The following is an 18145-nucleotide window of genomic DNA, read 5'->3' as shown; positions in this document are numbered from 1 at the left end:
TTTAAGCATTGGGCAGGTAGATTGAACAAACAATAGTTAGGTAAAAACGGAACAATGTCACAGTGAATACAAAAGTGAAGAAGCGAAAGCTGTGCGGGGGCTCTCACATCTGCAGGATGGGTAGTCGTAAAAGCCGACTTGGCACTCGAGGCACTGACGACCTCCGTAGCTGTTGCGGCACTGGCATTGCCCCGTGGTGTCATCGCAGGTTCTGCCCAAGGCAGCCGTCGGGTGGCAATCGCAAGCTGAACACAGATGGCAGCATATGACTCTCTCAAAAAAGCTACGATTTTCAATTTGCACAACAGCACCATTCCATAGATGTTTCAGAGCCAACTTCAAAGCAGCTATGCTCACGTGTGCAGTTTGGAAACCCATAGTAGCCAGGGGCACAGCGGTCACAGTTCTTGCCCTCGTAGTAAGGGCGGCACGGACACTGGCCTCCATTCACCTGACAAAGAAATGTGGTGCACAGTGTTAAAATCATGCTCTGTGCATATTCAGAGGCTTACAGATGAACACATTAGCGAGGAATGGTAATATGAGAAGTTGCCTCCCATGTGCATTTACTGGCCCTACCCTGTGCACCCTCACTAAGGGCACAGAAAGGACTTTGTTTTTGTCAACCCGCTTTAAACGTGGGTGTATTTGAGTCATTACCACTTTTCCCCTCATCTCAAATGCTGGTATAGCAGTCATGTAGACAGCAGATAAAGTACAGCAGAACAGGAACATGGTGCATTAGCCAGGATCCCTTATAGTATGAAAAAGAAATGGCACAAAAATGAGACAAGCCACAAGAAAACTTGAGGGGACACTTAAAATCCCCTTTAGGACATGACACGATAGCCTTAATGGGTTAATGCCCGTACAATGCCAAGAACGCTGATGCCAAATTTTCTGTAGAACGGAAGTCTTAACGCTACCACTTTAAAAGCACAAAAGGTCAGTGCTTGTGCCCCTCCTCCTTCTTTCTTGTGGCTTGTCCCATTCCCGTGATTTTTTCTTTTTATAAAAACAGGAGATGAAGACGTCCTAGTGTACAGCCGCAGCTTCAATGCGAAGGTAGGAAAGAAGCAGGCTGGCGAACAGGCGGCAGGCAGCTATGGGATAGGCTCTAGGAATAGCAGGGGAGAGTTATTAGTATTAGTAGAATTCGCAGATAAAAATAACTTACGCATCATGAATACCTTCTCCGACAAACGAAAGAAGAGTAAGTGGACCTGGAAGAGCCCCAATGGTGAAACTAAAAATGAAATCGACTTCATACTATGCGCTAAACCTGGCATCATTCAGGATGTGGCCGTCCTCGGAAAGGTGCGTTGTAGCGACCACAGAATGGTAAGGTCTAGAATTAGCTTAGACTTGAGGAGGGAATGGAAGAAGCTAGTGAAGAAGAAGACCATTACCGAGTTAGTGATAAGAGGGAAAATAGAGGAATGTAGGATATCGCTGCAGAGTAGATATTCAGCCTTAACTGAGAAAGACAATCTGAATGTCCGTACAATGAACGATAATCTGACAGCTATCATTACGGAGAGCGCAGTAGAAGTAGGCAGTAGGACGGTTCGACAGGATACCGGCAAGCTATCTCAGGAGACGAAAGATCTGATTAAGAAATGCCAAAGCATGAGGGTCTCTAACTCTACAGACAGGATAGAACTAGCAAAGCTATCGAAGTTAATAACTAAGTGCAAGGTAGCGGACATAGGGAAGTTCAATATGGAGAGGATTGAGCATGCTCTAAAGAAATGTAACCAGAATGTTAATGAAAGAGACAGTAGCGCACAGCAATGCGTCATCCCGCCAGTAACAAAAGAATAAGTAAATAAAGCCTTAGGAGCAATGCAAAGGGGAAAAGCAGCTGGGGAGGATCATGTAACAGCAAATCTATTCAAGGATAAAGGGGAAATTGTGCCAGAAAAACTAGCCACCCTGTACACGCAATGCCTTATGACCTCGGCCATACCAGAAGCTTGGAAGAACGCAAACATTATCTTAATTCATAAGAAAGGAGACACCAAGGACTTCAAAAATTACAGACCGATCAGCCTACTATCTGCTGCCTACAAGGTATTTACTAAGGTAATAGCTAATAGAGTCAAGACAACCTTAGACTTTAATCAACCAAATGATCAGGCAGGCTTTTGTAAATGATATTCAACAATAGATCATATTCACACAATCAATCAGGTGATAGAGAAATGCGCTGAATATAACCAGCCTATATATATAGCCTTCATTGCTTACGAGAAAGCATTCGACTCTGTCGCAACCTCAGCTGTCATATAGGCATTGCAGAGTCAGGGTGTAGAAGAGCCTTGTGTGAAAATACTGGAAAATATCTATGGCAACTGCACAGCTACCATAGTCCTCCATAAAGTCAGCAATAAAATTCCAATAAGGAAGGGCGCCAGGCAAGAAGATATGATCTCACCAATGCTATTCATTACCTGTTTACAGGAAGTATTCAGAGGCCTGAATTGGGAACAGTTGGGGATAAGAGTTAATGGAGAATACCTTAGTTATCTGCAATATGCTGATGACATTTCTCAGGAGATGAACTGCAAAACATGATCAGTGAGTTAGACAGGCATAGCAGTACTGCGGGTCTAAAAATTAATACGCAGAAAACCAAAGTAATGTTCAACAGTCTCAGAAGGGACCAGCAGTTCACAGATGGTAGCGAGGCGCTGGAAGTGGTAAGGGAATAGGTCTACTTAGGGCAGGTCCTGACAGCTGATCCGGATCATGAGAGGGAAATAACTATAAGGATAAGAATAGGGTGAAGCGCATATGGCAAGTTCTCTTAGATCATGAATAGCAGGCTACCAATATCTCTCATGAGAAAAGTGTACAACAGCTTTATCTTAGCGGTACTCACCTATGGGGCAGGAAAGTGGAGGCCAACGAAAAGGGATCAGCTTAAGTTAAGGACAATGCAGCGAGCCATGGAAAGAAAAATGATAGGTGTAACGTTAAGAGACTGGAAGCGGGCAGAGTGGGCGAGGGAACAAACGCGGGTTAATGCCATCCTAGTCGAAATCAAGAGGAAGAAATAGGCTTGGGCAGGGCACTTTCCACCTGCTATTCTTAGATCACTGTATTTTTCATTATGTCACAGTCATCTCAGTTATTGCAGTGAATCATGGGGAATCACATACAAAACGTATTTAACACCATTGCTAAGACTACAAAAACGTGCCTTGAAAACCATGGGATTACCTTCTTCGAATAGTTCTAACAATAACATTTTTGACGCAATGCAAATCATGTCATTGACAACCCTACGCGATTACAAAATAGCTCTTATGGTTAATAATATTATAAATACCAACTACCCCTTACCTCTTGGTGCATTCAGTATTCCCGTCCGCAACACTAGACAAGCCAGCAATGGCAATTTTAACCTTCCAATTTGCCATAATGCGTACGGAGAAAGACGAATAGAATTTACAGGAGCAAAAATTTGGAACTCGTTGCCAATTGAAATAAAGCAAGCTAGGAATTTCAAACTGACATGCAAGAAACATTTTTTGGGAATGGAAGCAAGGCTACAAAGTTAGTTTTTCTTCAATGTGTTTGTGATTGCTGTCCTATATGTTATTTTGTATTGGACCGCTTACTAGCCTCATTGGCTATCGGTCCAAATATCTGTGTATACATTTTGTTTGTGTTACTCAATAAAGACTTCTTGACTCTTGACTCTTGAAGACAAGATAACCGCTGGTCCTTGAGGGTAACGGAGTGGATTCCAAGAGAAAGTAAGTGCAGCAGGGGGCGGCAGAAGGTTAGGTGGGCGGATGAGATTAAGAAGTTTGCAGGCAAAGGATAGATGCAGCTGGCAAAGGACAGGGTTAATTGGAGAGACATTGGAGAGGCCTTTGCCCTGCAGTGGGTGCAGTAAGGCTGATGATGATGATGATGATGAACTGTCTGTCAACCAGTTTATGCCAGCAGCATGCCTTTGTGACATCACATGGACTGAAACATAGTCTCCACTGACCTGACAGACTCGGCCCTGGGTGCCTTCTGCATGGCAGTCACAAGGTCGGCAAGTCGGGTAGCCGTAGTAGCCCACGTTGCACTCTTTACAGTGTGGAGGTAAGAACTCTGGACGGCACTCACACTGGCCTGACCCCTCTGAGCAGTTGCCCGATGAAAAGGTCAGGTCACAATGGCACGCTGCACATGAAGCAATAATATAAAAGTTGCAATCCTTTTTAAAAACTAAATAGTGTCAATAAAACGCAGTCACTATACCACCAAATACTTCTATAAAATGGCCCTATAATTACTCACAAAGAGTCTACATGCTCTGACAGTTAAAATTATACATGGAAAGCAATTTTCAGTAGATGCCCATGCATGTAGTGGCGGCATTCAAAAACTAGAGAGTCTCACATACGCTGACAAACGTTGGTATCATTGAGCGGCTTGCTGTAGGGTCGATAGTAGCCAGCCTTGCACTTGTTGCAATTAATGCCTTCTGTGTTGTGTTGGCAGTTCTTGCAAACTCCGCCTCCATCGTAGATGCCATGTATGTTCAAGCTGAGCTGCTGTTCATCCACCTTTTCGTCATAGTAGCAGTCGTTGGAGTGCCCAAAGCAGTTGCAGGCTGCACATCCGAAAAGACAGTGTGGCAATGCGCTTACTACCAAACCAAAGAGCACAGGGTGGTGTACATGTAACCCCACAATCTTGATGCAGCATTCTTAATCTCAGGTGATTGCAATATTGTAACCAAAATTCACATTCCAAAATTCAGTTATCAGCAGTCTACCTGCTGAAGTTCAGTGCACTGTCCCCACCCCAATTACACCAACATACGCCTAACTCAACTGACACAAGAGCCACATAGTAGACAGCAGTCTGGGCTGCCACGAGGCATAACAATGAGCACATGGAAACACAAGTTAAGTGTTTCACCAACTCCAGCTCGTGCGGCAAGTGAGGCATAAGCTATACTCAATTCAAAGACCACACATGGCTCCCACTAGAAAGAGAAGTTCATTTAATTTCAAAAGACAATTTATGTGCATTAACATATATAACTGTGGCACTTGAAAACAGCATCACAGGTGAACATGTTGAAAGAGTATCTGTGCCCTTGAGTAAGGCATCTGAACATTACAAATATCACTTGCATGCAACAGCTAGCCTAGCGACATATAAGCTGCAGAATCCACACGTACGTTCGCAGACGTTGGGGTTGTCGATGCTGGCCCTCTGCCACTTCTTCTGCATGAACCCTGGGCAGCACTGCTCACATTGGTGGCCGCATGTGTGGTGCTGGCAGCTGCAGTTGAGCTTGTATGTGTTAGCTGGATCGGTGATGTCGCATGTGTCGGCATGTCCATTGCACACGCACCTGCCACCGATGTTGATGTCCTTGATACTATAGAAGTACTGCAATAAGTACATTTTCATTAGCATTATAGCTAATGTAATAATTTTTTAGAGGAGAACATTACGTCATAAGGTATTTGCTGCAGGTAAATGAGCATAGGGGTGTTGTGCCAACAGGGTTTAAATACTTTTCCTATGTGCCCTTCTTGTATAACCACGAGTGTTCTGTCTTTAAACAAGATTTATAACTATAAAATAAAAATGCATACTTTGTATCCTAGCTGCTAAATCATTCTTTTTTTTTTTCAACTTATGTTGGTGAAACAGCCTCATAATGCACAATCACTGACAATAGCCCCTTTGCCACAGTTTTGCCCATCTACTGTGCACAAAAACTCAGGCACAAGATAGCACCACTGCAGTGACAACTGGTACTGTTATTTCCAATTAATTGTGCATTCCTCAAAAAGCAGCACATGCTAAATTTTAGTAGCATGCATACATTTAGCACATATCATGCCTAAATGCTCCAATTCACAATTACCCTCCTGGTGACGGTGGGGTCCTGACGCTCGACAGACATCAGGTGACCAAGAAGGGTCTTCGTTCGCAACAGACGCATCCGTACATTCGTTGCCTTGGTCCACTCTTGCAAGACGGGCGAATAAGTGAAGTTGTCTGCACTTGGACGGCCATTTAGCAGAGAGATCACCATCTGTAGAGATTGATTTAAAAGTGCGAACTTGATCAGAAGAAGATCAAATATTACCAAGCTCAAAAATGTGCATTTTCCCAGACAACACCAAATGTCCTGAGGACGCCCTGATATGTTCATAACGTCCTCATCCCGAAAAGGTACTTTTTGAGTGCATCACGACCAACAAACATCCACATGATGTCCTCAGTTTGTACTTCGGTACACGACTACAGGATGAAAATTTCTCAAATGTCCTACAAACGTCCTATCGAAGGACAATATTGTGGCATTTAACGGAGATAAAACAAGCTTTATCCCTCGCACTCAGCTTCCATTAACTAAAAACTGCAGGTTTATTAAAAGATACTTGTGTACAATGTACACAAAAATGCTAGATACAACTACACACACCTTTAGATGACACAAAGCATGAAATGAGCACAGAGCCAAAATAATAAGCATGCAAGACTGACTAGCATATAAATAAAAGTAAAAGCAATGTTCATAGTGTTTGAATATATTTCATGTCAAAGCAAGTCAGCCTGGTTATACCACAGCACATTGGCAGCACTGATACTTGCCTCTCCTCCCTCGAGGGGCACCACCTTGGAGAACTTTGTCTCGCAAATGACTGAGTCATCACGTGTGATGGCGTGCTCCATGTTGGGCCCAAAGAAGCTCGTGCAGTCAGCATAGCTGTCGGCAAAATACTGCCATGCCTGGTAAGTCTCGCCATTGTCGGTCGATCGCTCCAGCACCCACACACCTGGCCGAGGTGAGTTGGCCATCTTGATGAAGACATAGGCCACATGGAACTCCTGAAAAGCAGTGCAAAATTTTGTCAAGCACGCTGGACCCTCAAAAACACTGCACAAGGTGACATCAGATGCACACAATTTATTACTTCTTCGAAAATAACTTGTTCTGCTCAGTATGTCAAGAAGGTCGTAGACCTTTTTTAAAAGGAAAGCTTAGAAGATTTGCTTAAAAAGAAAGCACACGTAAGGCAGCCTTCAAAATTTTTAGTCCTGCAGTGGTGGAACTAACAACTTGCCTCTTCTTGCAGGTTTTGTAACAGAAGGAATTCTCTGGGCCTTCGAGTTGGTTCAAGCAAGGCCTTCTAGCAGTTTTTCCACACAACTCGGACTGGCTGCACAAAATGGACCCATTGCCCAATATTCCGATTTTGCGGCATACTGATTTCCCTAATTTTAGCAGCACTAAAAAAATTTGACATAGGCTTCTGAATGTGGGCACATGCATTAGCTAGTGCAACGTGGAAAGTAATGATTTGTTTCATTGATTCTTTCATAATTCCGGCATTAAAGGGGCCCTGAAATGGGTTTGATGGTCATATTCTAATGCAACAAATCTGTACAGGTAGACAGCACCAGCAAGATTCAGTTCAAGAAAAATTTTGAAAATTTTGCAGCGTCATTGTCGCGCTAGCTGAGGTAAGCGCACAGAACCGATGGCACCGCCGCTGCCGCAGCCGCGAAAACGAAACTAAGCTGAGCAACAGCGGGCGAGGAACGATGCAGTTGCGCGGGCAGTCTCCAAGGTTTTTTGTTCCGTCATCTGCTTTGTCTCGTTGAGTGTATGGCTCAGAGCACGCAATTTCAGAATCTGGCAGACAAAAATTAAGTAGGGAAGAAAGCGGTCGCTGCAAAAATACAACTGCAGCGCACGCGCACCACAGCTTAATTCGCCGCCCCGCAAGCTCCGTTTTAAAGCAAGCCGCGTTTCAAAGGAGCACTGGCGCTGGAGCACTGGCCGCCATCCGCTATCACCGCGGCCCGTAGACCTCGTCGTGGCGTTACAAGCCCTCCATAGAGTTTCTGCCGCGGCGTGCGTGAGCGTTTCGCGGGTCAGTTTTCCCGATCCGCGTGCACGGTGCAACCGCGCCGCAGCAACTCTCGATTACCGACCGTCAATGCATTTCTTTTGAGCAAGGCCGAAGTGAACCGCACGTGCGCTCTTGGGCGCGTACTCACAACCGCCCAAAGAGACGACTGCACCCAAACCCTGCGCACTATAGCGCATCTCTCTGTTGAAAGCGCAGGCTTCTCAAGAGCGCGCGCGCCAACCACGGTCAGTTAAAAGTCAGCGGTTGATAGATTCTACTTTGGCGCCACAGAAACTTCCGCCCAATATATAAGGTCTTATACCTTGGGCTCTCAGCCTTGACAGTGACACTGCAGTTCTGATGCATCAATACACGACGGGAGTACGATGAAAGAAGTTCCAGAGAAGTGTACCAACGAACAAGGCGAGCAGGTCACATGAGCAACAGCACGTACAGTTTCGGTTTCGTTCTCACTAAGCAATCCTGATGTGCAGACATGGCACAGAAGTACGCAAAAAGTGGATTTTTCCACGCTTTTTTTTTTTCCACGGCTGCGTTTTTATGGAGGCAAAACGCTAAGGCGCCCGTTTGCTGTGCGATGTCAGTGCACGTTAAAGATCCCCAGGCGGTCGAAATTATTCCGGAGCCCTCCAATACGGCACCTCTTTCTTCCTTTCTTCTTTCACTCCCTCCTTTATCCCTAGACCCGCCGCGGTGGCTCAGTGGTTAGGGCGCTCGACTACTGATCCGGAGTTCCCGGGTTCGAATCCGACCGCGGCGGCTGCGTTTTTATGGAGGAAAAACGCTAAGGCGCCCGTGTGCTGTGCGATGTCAGTGCACGTTAAAGATCCCCAGGTGGTCGAAATTATTCCGGAGCCCTCCACTACGGCACCTATTCTTCCTTTCTTCTTTCACTCCCTCCTTTATCCCTTCCCTTACGGCGCGGTTCAGGTGTCCAACGATATATGAGACAGATACTGCGCCATTTCCTTTCTCCAAAAAACCAATTATTATTATTATTATTTATCCCTAGCCTTACGGCGCGGTTCAGGTGTCCAACGATATATGAGACAGATACTGCACCATTTCCTTTCCCCAAAATGAATTATTATTATTATTAGCATTATGTAACAGGATCTGCGCACTTTTCCGCACATTTCGCAGCAGTTCCACAACTGACAATGGTTAAACTGACAACAGGCTTCTTGTAGCAGCTTTTGCAGCAGAAAAAAATTTGTAACAGCAATTTCAGGCTTTGTAGCAGGAAAAATTATGTATTGTAGCTGATGTTCAGCTTTTGTAGCAAGCAAAAAAAATAAACCTCGTATCAAAATTTCACCCCTTGCAGCAAATTAAAAAAAAAATGATGGTCGATCTGCGCAGTTAGGCCAAATGCGAATTAGGTGCGCTAGCACTAAGGTTGTCGCTTCCGTTCCGGGGTTTAGATTAAATGTTCACGGATGGCAGCTGCTCGGATAGCGATAATAGGTTAATGTCCGTATATGCAGAGTTGGTTATTATCTCCATTCGCAGATCCCTGAGAGTCTCCCTATCCCTCCTGGCGCAGTGCATGGCGGAGCGGTCAAGCGATGCGCCACTGCCCTTCTATGGCAGGTGCTGCCAACGGTGCGACTTGGGGTGCTCGGATTTCATTTCGATGTTCAAGTCGCTCTTCCCAGACACTCTGCTGGGTGTGAGGAGAGAAAGGCGCACAAACTGGGTGAGTGGGCCCCTCAATCGCGCGCTGTGAGGTGGCGACAAAGTTGAGGCAGTTATGCGTCTTTTCCCTCCTCAAGACCAACGGAGCGTTTAATTGTACTCTGTCCCGAACCTGTCGCTTCTGCTCTCCATCTCCTTTCTCATCGCCCGGCGGATCCTCCCCCGCGGGGCCTAGAGCATCTTAAAGGGGCTGTGAAAGGGGGTCTCAACAAAGATGCGATCTGCCTAGGATGCTAAAGGACGCCGCTTCACAAAAACCCCCCGGCAAGAATTTTCTAGATGCGTTTTGTGGAAGCTGAGTTACCTGTAGTCAAAATTTGAATTTCCGCGTACCTTTCCCTCTCTTCTCGTCACGTTTTGCACGCTGAAATGCCGGCGCTCCTCCCCTCGCACTCGCCCCCTCCGCTGGCTGCCAAAGCGCGCGAACCCATGCTAGCAGTCCGCTGCTGACGTAACGAGCGCTGCATGATGTAACGGGCGCAGATGCGGGCGAAAGCCCAGCACCGCAGGTCGCCGCGAGGCGCAGAAAGAAGAATTAAAAATTTGTATTGTAAATTACCGGCTCGCTTTTGAGGCCTTGTACGCGGCATGAACGCTCGTTGGCCTGTACTCTACATAATGCGAGCATTTTATAGACAACCTCAAAGACCATTGTCAGGGGCCCTTTAAGACCTGGGAGACCCTGCTGCACTCCGAGGATCCGGTCGTGCAGACCTTCGCTACCGACCGGGCTGCCACCGTTATGGACCGCAGGAACAATGCTTGAGTGCAGTGGGGTCGTGCGGGGGCCCGGGAGCCTGATTGCTCCAAACTCCTCTGTTTGGTAATAATGTTTTTGATGATGATGATGACTCCGTTGGTGTTGAGGAAAGGCGCTCCCTGGGTCAGTAAACACCTCAGTCGCGCTTTGAGATATACGTGGTGGTGGTGTGCACCTAACGCGTTAGGCCCGTTTCACATGCTGCGACTGGACCGAAAATATCCAGTGTAGTCGGCGAGGCCGCAGTGCGATTTTCGGTCACTGCTTTCACATGTGACACCGACACAACGAATTCGGTCGGAAGAACTGCATGGCAAGGTTCCTTGATGTTTGCATAGGCAACCCATTATTAAACGCGACAGGAACATCACGCAGAATGTGTTGATGATTTTATGACCAGCGTATTTTTAGATGCAAGGCATTATTCCGTATGTTTTGATTAGGATAAACAGTTTTGCTTCCGCCGCGGCAACAGCTCCCACGTGACCGCACGCCGTCTCGGCGCTCCCCAATGGTCAGTCGCAGAGCGAACACACCGACGCTGCGACTGAATACCAACCGGACGGAACTCGATCGCAAGCCATCTGGGACTAGACCGACCGCCCTCCCCAGCCGCAGACCGACAGAATTCGCAGCGAGTATGCGCATCTCACGGGCTCGGTCCAGCAAACTATCCGACGAATAAGGCGAGTGGCGTGGCAAGAGGGAGCGAGGCGCGTGTCGCCTCGTCCAGGCCTTTCGTCCTCAGCCGACTGGTTTATGCCGCTCCATCTCAAGCGATGCGAGGCTGAGAAGCTGAACAGCCTAATTAGGCAAACGTACAAAGCGGCTCCCGTTCTCCCAATAAACACACCCACTGAGTGGCTTTTGTCTCTCGGGGTGCACAATGACATACGTACAGGAGCTCATGGAGGCTCAGCTGACGTCTCAGGAGCAGCGGCTCCAGATGACGGAGGCAGGACTACGAAGTCAGGGGATTGCGGACGGAAACTCCCTCGACCAGGCAGTTTTGCCGGCAGAAATGCGCCAACGCATTAGAGCCAAGCCGCTCCCTATAAAAATATGCAGGTGGGTCGTCGTGAAGGACAGAGGTGGGACAGGGCGACGCTGCTTCGAGAAAAATACTCGGGGGACAGAAGCTCCGTATTTGTGAATGCAACGGAATATCGACTACCAAAAGAAAACGCCATTGCTGAGCATTCCCCTTAAAGGTGCTCTAAAGAGGAATCTGAACTCGTCTTTTTACCACGTGAAATCTATCTACACATTCCCAGCATTCTTATAAACTCGAATTATTGTCCTGTGCGGCATATTGCCCTAATTAAATCGAATTAAACGTCCCGGCTCCCCCCCCCCCCCCCTCATTTTTTTAACTCAACGCGGTACGTAGGCGGAGTCAACCAACGCGCTAGCCAATCCCGCGGCGGCTTGCTGCTCTGCCACCGGCGGAGTCGTACATAAATCAGAGTCCACGTGTATTTTTATTTCCATGGGCCTAATTTTCGGCTAAATTGTCTGCGACTGAAACTGTTTATTCACAGAAACTTAAAAAAAAAGCGAAAGCGAAGCCGTCACGGGACTGGCTGACACGTTGGTTGACTGCCTACCTACCGCGTTCAGTTCAAAAAGAAGGCGGAAGTTGGGACATTTAATCTGATTTAAATTAGGCAAATCGGCCCCACAGGACAATAATTCGGAGTTTCTAAGAATGCCCGGAACGTGTAGGTAGAGTTCCCGCGGTAAAAAGACGAGTTCAGATTCCTCTTTAGTATACACCTCGCAGCCTCGGTATAGTACGAGCAGAGTTGAGGTGTCTGAAGAGGCCGCTACAACGCCCAGGAAGACCCCAGCACCATTCTTAGCTATTCCAATTAAGACGGCCCTCTGCAACTTTTAGGGAGGGCTAACATCCGCCACCGCGTGCAGAACTCTCAGCACGATGCCAAAAGGCAGGGAGGGAGGCCGGAGTCCCGGCTCATGAAAGGGTCTCCGGGAACGAGGCCGCTCAACAATACGCTAGAGATTTTGTCAGCCGAGCTGGTGAGAAGGACTCCGAGGTGGGGGTCTTCTGAAGTGAGACGCTGGACAAATACCAGGCCATTACGGGTTATTATTATCGACAGATCTAGTCTGCCTTCTTCCTCGCTCAGCCGAGATCAAGCCACCACCACGTAGAGGCGACTGCACACACGATCGCAGCTAAATCCATGGGCCTATGCGAATATTTTTCCTCATCTGGTAAACCCCTACTGCCTAGTTGTGCGGTGATCCAGCAACGGTGGGTCATGTAATATGGGACTGCGCGGAGGATCCGCCTGCAGCAGACCTGGTTGCAACCCCGTCAAAGGAATCATGGGAAGCTGTTCTCTCAAGCCCCGACCAGGACGTACAGCCCAAGGCCGCGGCAAGAGCGCAAGAAGTCGCCGACAGACTTCAACAGCCGGCCACCTGGAACAGCTGCAAAAGACACCCATAAAGAATGCCAAATAGCTGACAATAAAGTTTTCATTGATTCATTCATTCGGCTTTTGGAAGCTACTGTAATTTCTATCATACGACAACGGTAGCAACGGTAGCGACGGCAACGAGTTACCGTATTTTCCGTACGCCTGTCCGGCCGCAAAACTGTAATGATCCCAGTAAAACCAAAAATAAAATTTAAGAAACCCTGAATTCAAAGGCGCGTCATTATAGCGGCAATAGTATTTTCTCCTCAGCACATCAAGAACGCCCGACTGATCTGAGCCTTTATTTTCAGCAGTTCGTTGGGATTCCGCATTGAAATTTTCGTGATCCGTTCACAAGAGTGGCCGCCATATGCGAAGGTGTTCGGAGCGTTCTGTCACAAGAGCGCTGGACAGCCTGCGTTTCAGAAGTCTTCAGGAAATTTCTTAACTGATACTCCGCATGGTTAAACGCGGCTTGAACTTTATTGCTGTAGTTCCACCGCCGCAGTGAGGCGAGCGCACACAACCGAACGCACGAAAACGAAACTATACGGCGCGGGAAAGCGCCCCATGCGTTGTGCCTGCGAGGTCTGGCTCCGAGGCTCTTTGTTCCAGTCTTCCAGTCGTTTTTTCTTCTCCCATTCTGTTAGACGGAAACTACGCAGGGCGAAAGCGGTCACCGCGAATATTAATGCACCGCTGGAGTGCTTGTGCTGAAGCTTCGCCCGCCCCGCTATCCTCTGCAAGGGCGGCGACGCGGCTCAACCCACGAGCGGGCGCTAAAGAGCTGCGCTCTAAAAGAACCTGGGAGAATGTGTAACACATCTGACCCCACATACTCAAGTAAAACTTGTTGCTGGGTGTTGCATCCTCATCGGAAACAGCTATAGTTAGCGCAGCACAGAACAACGTCCACGGGGGTATATATACGCACTCATTTCACGGAAAGAAGTCGAAGATGGTTGAGCGTTAATCCGCGTCATTAAGGATGGAATAACCCTGCCGTGAACAAGTTTCGAAAACTGCCGATTGTACGTGTTTTTATTTTACTGCTCCCCGCGCAAGATCAATAAACCGACATTTTATTAGGAACCAACATGCCTCACCAAGGATGTTCAAGGAATCGCCTTCTGAACGCATGTCGCCAGAGTGCACGCCTTTCGCGGAATTAGGGTTCCTAAAAATACCAGGGACCCTATCGCAATGGCGGAATCTGAAGCACTCAAGTGTGGCCTCGCGTCAATTAGGGCTAAATAATGAACGCGCCGCCGCGTGAGACGGGGCGACCTCGTCAGAATTGGATCCAATTTGCGCATCCGGGACTTGCTCCAGTCCCTTTCCGGCACGGCGGCTTCCAGTGAGCCCGTCGGAAGCGGCAGACGGAAGCGAACGACGTCGATACGTGTTCATTGTTATGTTCTTAGGCGACGAATTCAAATGAGATATAAACTTACGGACTCGTAGAAATTATGACTCTGCTGCACAGGAAAAACAAAGCGGACGTGGGCATGCGACTTCAGCGCAGCTTCGGATTCCAACCAAACACTGGCATAATCGTTTAATGTGGAAAAGGTTGGTCACGCCGGGCATGTTTAACAGCGTCGTTCCATACCGCTAAGCACATTAAACATCCTCGCACCACCTCCGCTTTGATATCAGAATGGCGGCGATGGCCTGTTGCCGTGCAGCAGTCAGGTCACCCATGCTTCATAGCGCAGCTTCCAGACACACCCCGATTCAGCCTAAAACTGGAATCATATATAGTCACCGAGAAAAAAAATTCGAGATCACTGCGGTAACCCGTATTGGAGTAATGCGAAAGCATTGACGCCTCTTCGGCACTCGTCGCCTTTATTTGCTCCTCTTTGCCTCTGTTTGCTCCTCTTTTCCCCTGTTTGCCTGGGTTGTGCCTATTTGCCTGAAAATTTGTGCAATTCGTCTAATTCCCACCACGCTTCGTTCCAAACTTTCAAATTTGGTGCCGCGCGTTGGCTCCACCCACACTTCCGGTCACGTGGTACTACACTTTCGGCGTTTCAAACTTGGCACCATTTTCGCCCTGGTCACGGCCACTTTTTACACATTTTTAGCTCTAATTAACTATTCACCCTATCGTCACCAAATTTTTTGCGCCGCATCCTCGCATCATCCTCCTTCGACTATATCCGCTTTTTACACGTTCTCTATTTCTACTTTCCCACAATGGCTGCGGACACGTTTCGATGACACGAAACAGCCGACATAGCCCCGTAAAGCTTTCACTTTAATAAAAAAAAAAACGACGCAGTTCCTTACCAAAATTCGCACAATAAATTTGTGCCGCCTCATCCCCTGTGCAGCGAACGGCAGAGTTTTTGTATTCTTCAGGATGTCACAAGGGAGTCAAAACGGAGTACTTTCTTTGCGGGCTCTATAAAAAAAAAAAGCCTCTTCTGCGTTTCCACATGGTGACTGCAGGTCAGTTCCTCAAAAACAAAGCTCCGTCAGTACTTGATCAATGTTCTGCCACAACACGTTACGTAACCAAGTGTCCTTTCAAATGATGCGTTTCATTTTCACATCAGGAGCCTAAACGGGAAACTCACAGCAAAGTTTCGTTCAGCTTTCAACCGACTCAGAAGAAGAGTGTGTTTAGGTATAATCAGAGGGGTTGTGAAATGAATAGCCCTTGCTTATTTACAAAAAAAGCATTCACAATCTACCAGGTCAGCGCAGTCAGGAAGCAGAAAGGCAGAAAATGTTAGTTCTCGTCTCGCACCCAATTCTTCGGCGTGCATCGATTTCAGCAGGCGTACAGGCAGAACGCCTGCCTTGCTGTGAAAAAAACCCGGTTGACTGATTGATTGATTGATTTAAATATACACGCGGGCATACTGACGAGGGTACTGTGAAGTTTTTTGGGGGGCGTGTAGCTGTCAAGTTAGGCCACACCTTATTCAGACAGCTGCATTGCAGAGGACAGTATACATTGATTATTAATTTGTGGGGTTTAACGTCCCGAAGCGACACGTGAGCTGTGAAGGACGCCGCGTTACGCCTTGCCGCCATGGCAGGGGTGAATCCTGGTCCTCCGGCTCAGCTGTTAGCCGAGCGCCCTAACCACTGAGCCACCGCGGCGGGGCTCTGGCTATTAACGGTTCCGGTGACAATGAAGTAGTTAAATTTGAATTTTCCACACCAAGCCATTCTCCAATGGATTCGGAGACTGTAAGCACAGCGGTTCGCCTCAACACAAACACATTTTTCCTCGACACCATTCGGCCCGGAGGTTCGGTTAGGTATAGCTGCGCAGTGCGCGAGACGTGTCTGACGCGCCGCCGCCGACGGTGGCAATGCCTCGCATGGCGAGATAACAGAACGTCTTCGCGTCAAGTTTCCAGCGATAAGCTGACGGAGCGGGGCGCGCCGAACGTCCGAGGAAGCTGCAGCCACAGAGAGATAGCGGACATCCAAGAGCCGCGCGTACGAGTAAACTGCACCGTACACTGCACCCTCGTCGGGACGTCCGATAAAGAGGAGTCATTTCAGGGAGGGATTACGCGTCTCGGAATTTTTCGCCCAGTGGGGCGTACTGCCAGCGCTACGCGGTCTTGAAAGGGCCTCGCTTTGCTTCGCGGTCGCCGCGAGAGAGAGCGCGTGGACGAGGAGGAAATGGAGAGAGGACGAATTGGGTTTCGCCGGCTATGAAGACCCGTGAGAGAGTCCTTCCCCACAGCCGCCGGTTACGACACGAGAGGAGCGACCAAGTCGAGGCTCGCGTTACAACAGTCGCCGCGTGTGCTTCTCGAGCATCCGTTCCGCTCAGCGGGGGTGAAAAAGAACGGCGGACAGCAAACTGGGCCGACAGTTATATAAGCAGAGCAGACCGGCTTCGTAGACACGTGCACAAATGGCTGGCGGCGCATAGCCTGATGCGCAATTAATTCTTACTGGCGCGGGTGCCAGTGAGAGGAATGGCGGGGGCAAAGGGCTGTCCTCCTGACAGCACTTCGATCACTGCTCTTCACAGCCTCCTCTTCATTACGCGCATGTGCAAATGCAGCAGTTTTCCCCACAAGATGCTAAACCAGCTCCTTAGTTTCCCTGCTTTCACGACGACGAAGCATTAAAAAAAAAGAAGGCGAAGAAACAACAACGGAACAAATGAGGCCGCAGTAAAACCTCTTTGTGATGACGGCCAAGAAAAGCTTTCTCATTCTTCTCCAGGGAAAAATTAACAGTGCTAACAGTAATTGTGCAGCGTCGATCTGTTAACGAACTTCAGTATGTCGCGGTTCTGGTGCATTTTTAGCAAATAACTCGCACACGCTAGCAGTCGTGCCAACGCAGCCGGATTTTTTTGTTTCCTTTCATCGACAGCACACTGACAGAAGCTGGCGTTTCAGAAAGCGGAAAAAGAGTAAGCAAGGGGCGGAAGTTCCGACAGCAGCATCTCCTTCTCCCCCAGACAAGCAGGATCAGCAGTGCATGCCTGCGTCGTTTTATCTTTTTGGGCGTCGGCGGGCCGCACCCCCTAGGGGAGCAAGAAGGCGCCAGCGGTCGGCTGCCCCCAAGCTATTCCCAGAAACGGTCTTCTTCCTGCCCTCTTTCGCCCCGCAGGGCGCAGGCCCCCTCCTATGTGGGAGGGGGTTCCCACCAGGCACGAACCAAATAAAAGCTTGCGCCGCAGTAGGCCATTTGGCGGCTTGGAGTGTGCGGTTGGCGGGGGAGGAGGTCTACAGGAGGTCCCGAGGAGAAAGTGAAGGAAGACCACGGCTGTTCCTTTTCTGTCCCAAAATGGGCAATGCTTCGCGGACGGCGACTCCAGGATGTGATACTTTAGTTACTTTTTTTCTGTTGTGGCATGAGAGTATAGTCCACCGGCCTTTTTATTCATGTGTGATAGTGCCTGTGGTGCCGTGACTTTCTGGAATACCAATACGTATATGTTAGGTAGCAAAACAAAACGAAAAAAAAAAGTAATCTATTGCGACAGCGAATGATCAAGCTGTAGGCGCGGTCGATGAGACACGCCCAAGAAGCTCCTCAAGGCTCTGGGCACGGCCGCTCGATCTCCCTCCTTGGGGAGATCGAGCGGCCGTGCTCTGGGTGTCAAAACGTGATCGCAGCTACGTCCGCGAGCCGACAGCCTCGTTAAAAGGTAGCGGGGAAGAGGTACACCCTGGCGCGTGAAAGCAGTCTCAAAGGGTTGTGGCGGTGACGTCGACGTTAAGGCGTGCCGGTGCAATTAGCTTTGCATTAATTATGCCGGCAGTTGCACCATCTGTGCTTCAGCCGACAAGAAATTTATGTTCAACACCACTGCCTCGGAAGGTCAGTGCCCTCTA

General features: G+C 48.4%; 1 protein-coding gene across 1 annotated transcript in view; it reads right to left on the bottom strand.

Annotated features, from left to right (window-relative positions):
- The window catches only part of LanA (laminin subunit alpha), a 103090-nt gene that overhangs the window by 79606 nt on the left and 5339 nt on the right, over positions 1-18145 (bottom strand). The window contains exons 4-10 of the mRNA XM_077639930.1: positions 6628-6864; positions 5894-6064; positions 5196-5409; positions 4409-4618; positions 4007-4185; positions 358-451; positions 108-245 (exon numbers count right to left, since the gene is read on the bottom strand). Of these exons, the coding sequence (XP_077496056.1) occupies positions 108-245; positions 358-451; positions 4007-4185; positions 4409-4618; positions 5196-5409; positions 5894-6064; positions 6628-6864 (1243 nt within the window). The remainder of the gene's footprint in view (positions 1-107; positions 246-357; positions 452-4006; positions 4186-4408; positions 4619-5195; positions 5410-5893; positions 6065-6627; positions 6865-18145) is intronic.

The sequence above is a fragment of the Amblyomma americanum genome, chromosome 10, assembly GCF_052857255.1.
Source record: "Amblyomma americanum isolate KBUSLIRL-KWMA chromosome 10, ASM5285725v1, whole genome shotgun sequence".
In the NCBI taxonomy this organism is placed as follows: Eukaryota; Metazoa; Arthropoda; class Arachnida; order Ixodida; family Ixodidae; genus Amblyomma; species Amblyomma americanum.
Note: the sequence above shows the minus strand (reverse complement) of the source record. Positions and strands in the feature narration are given on the sequence as shown.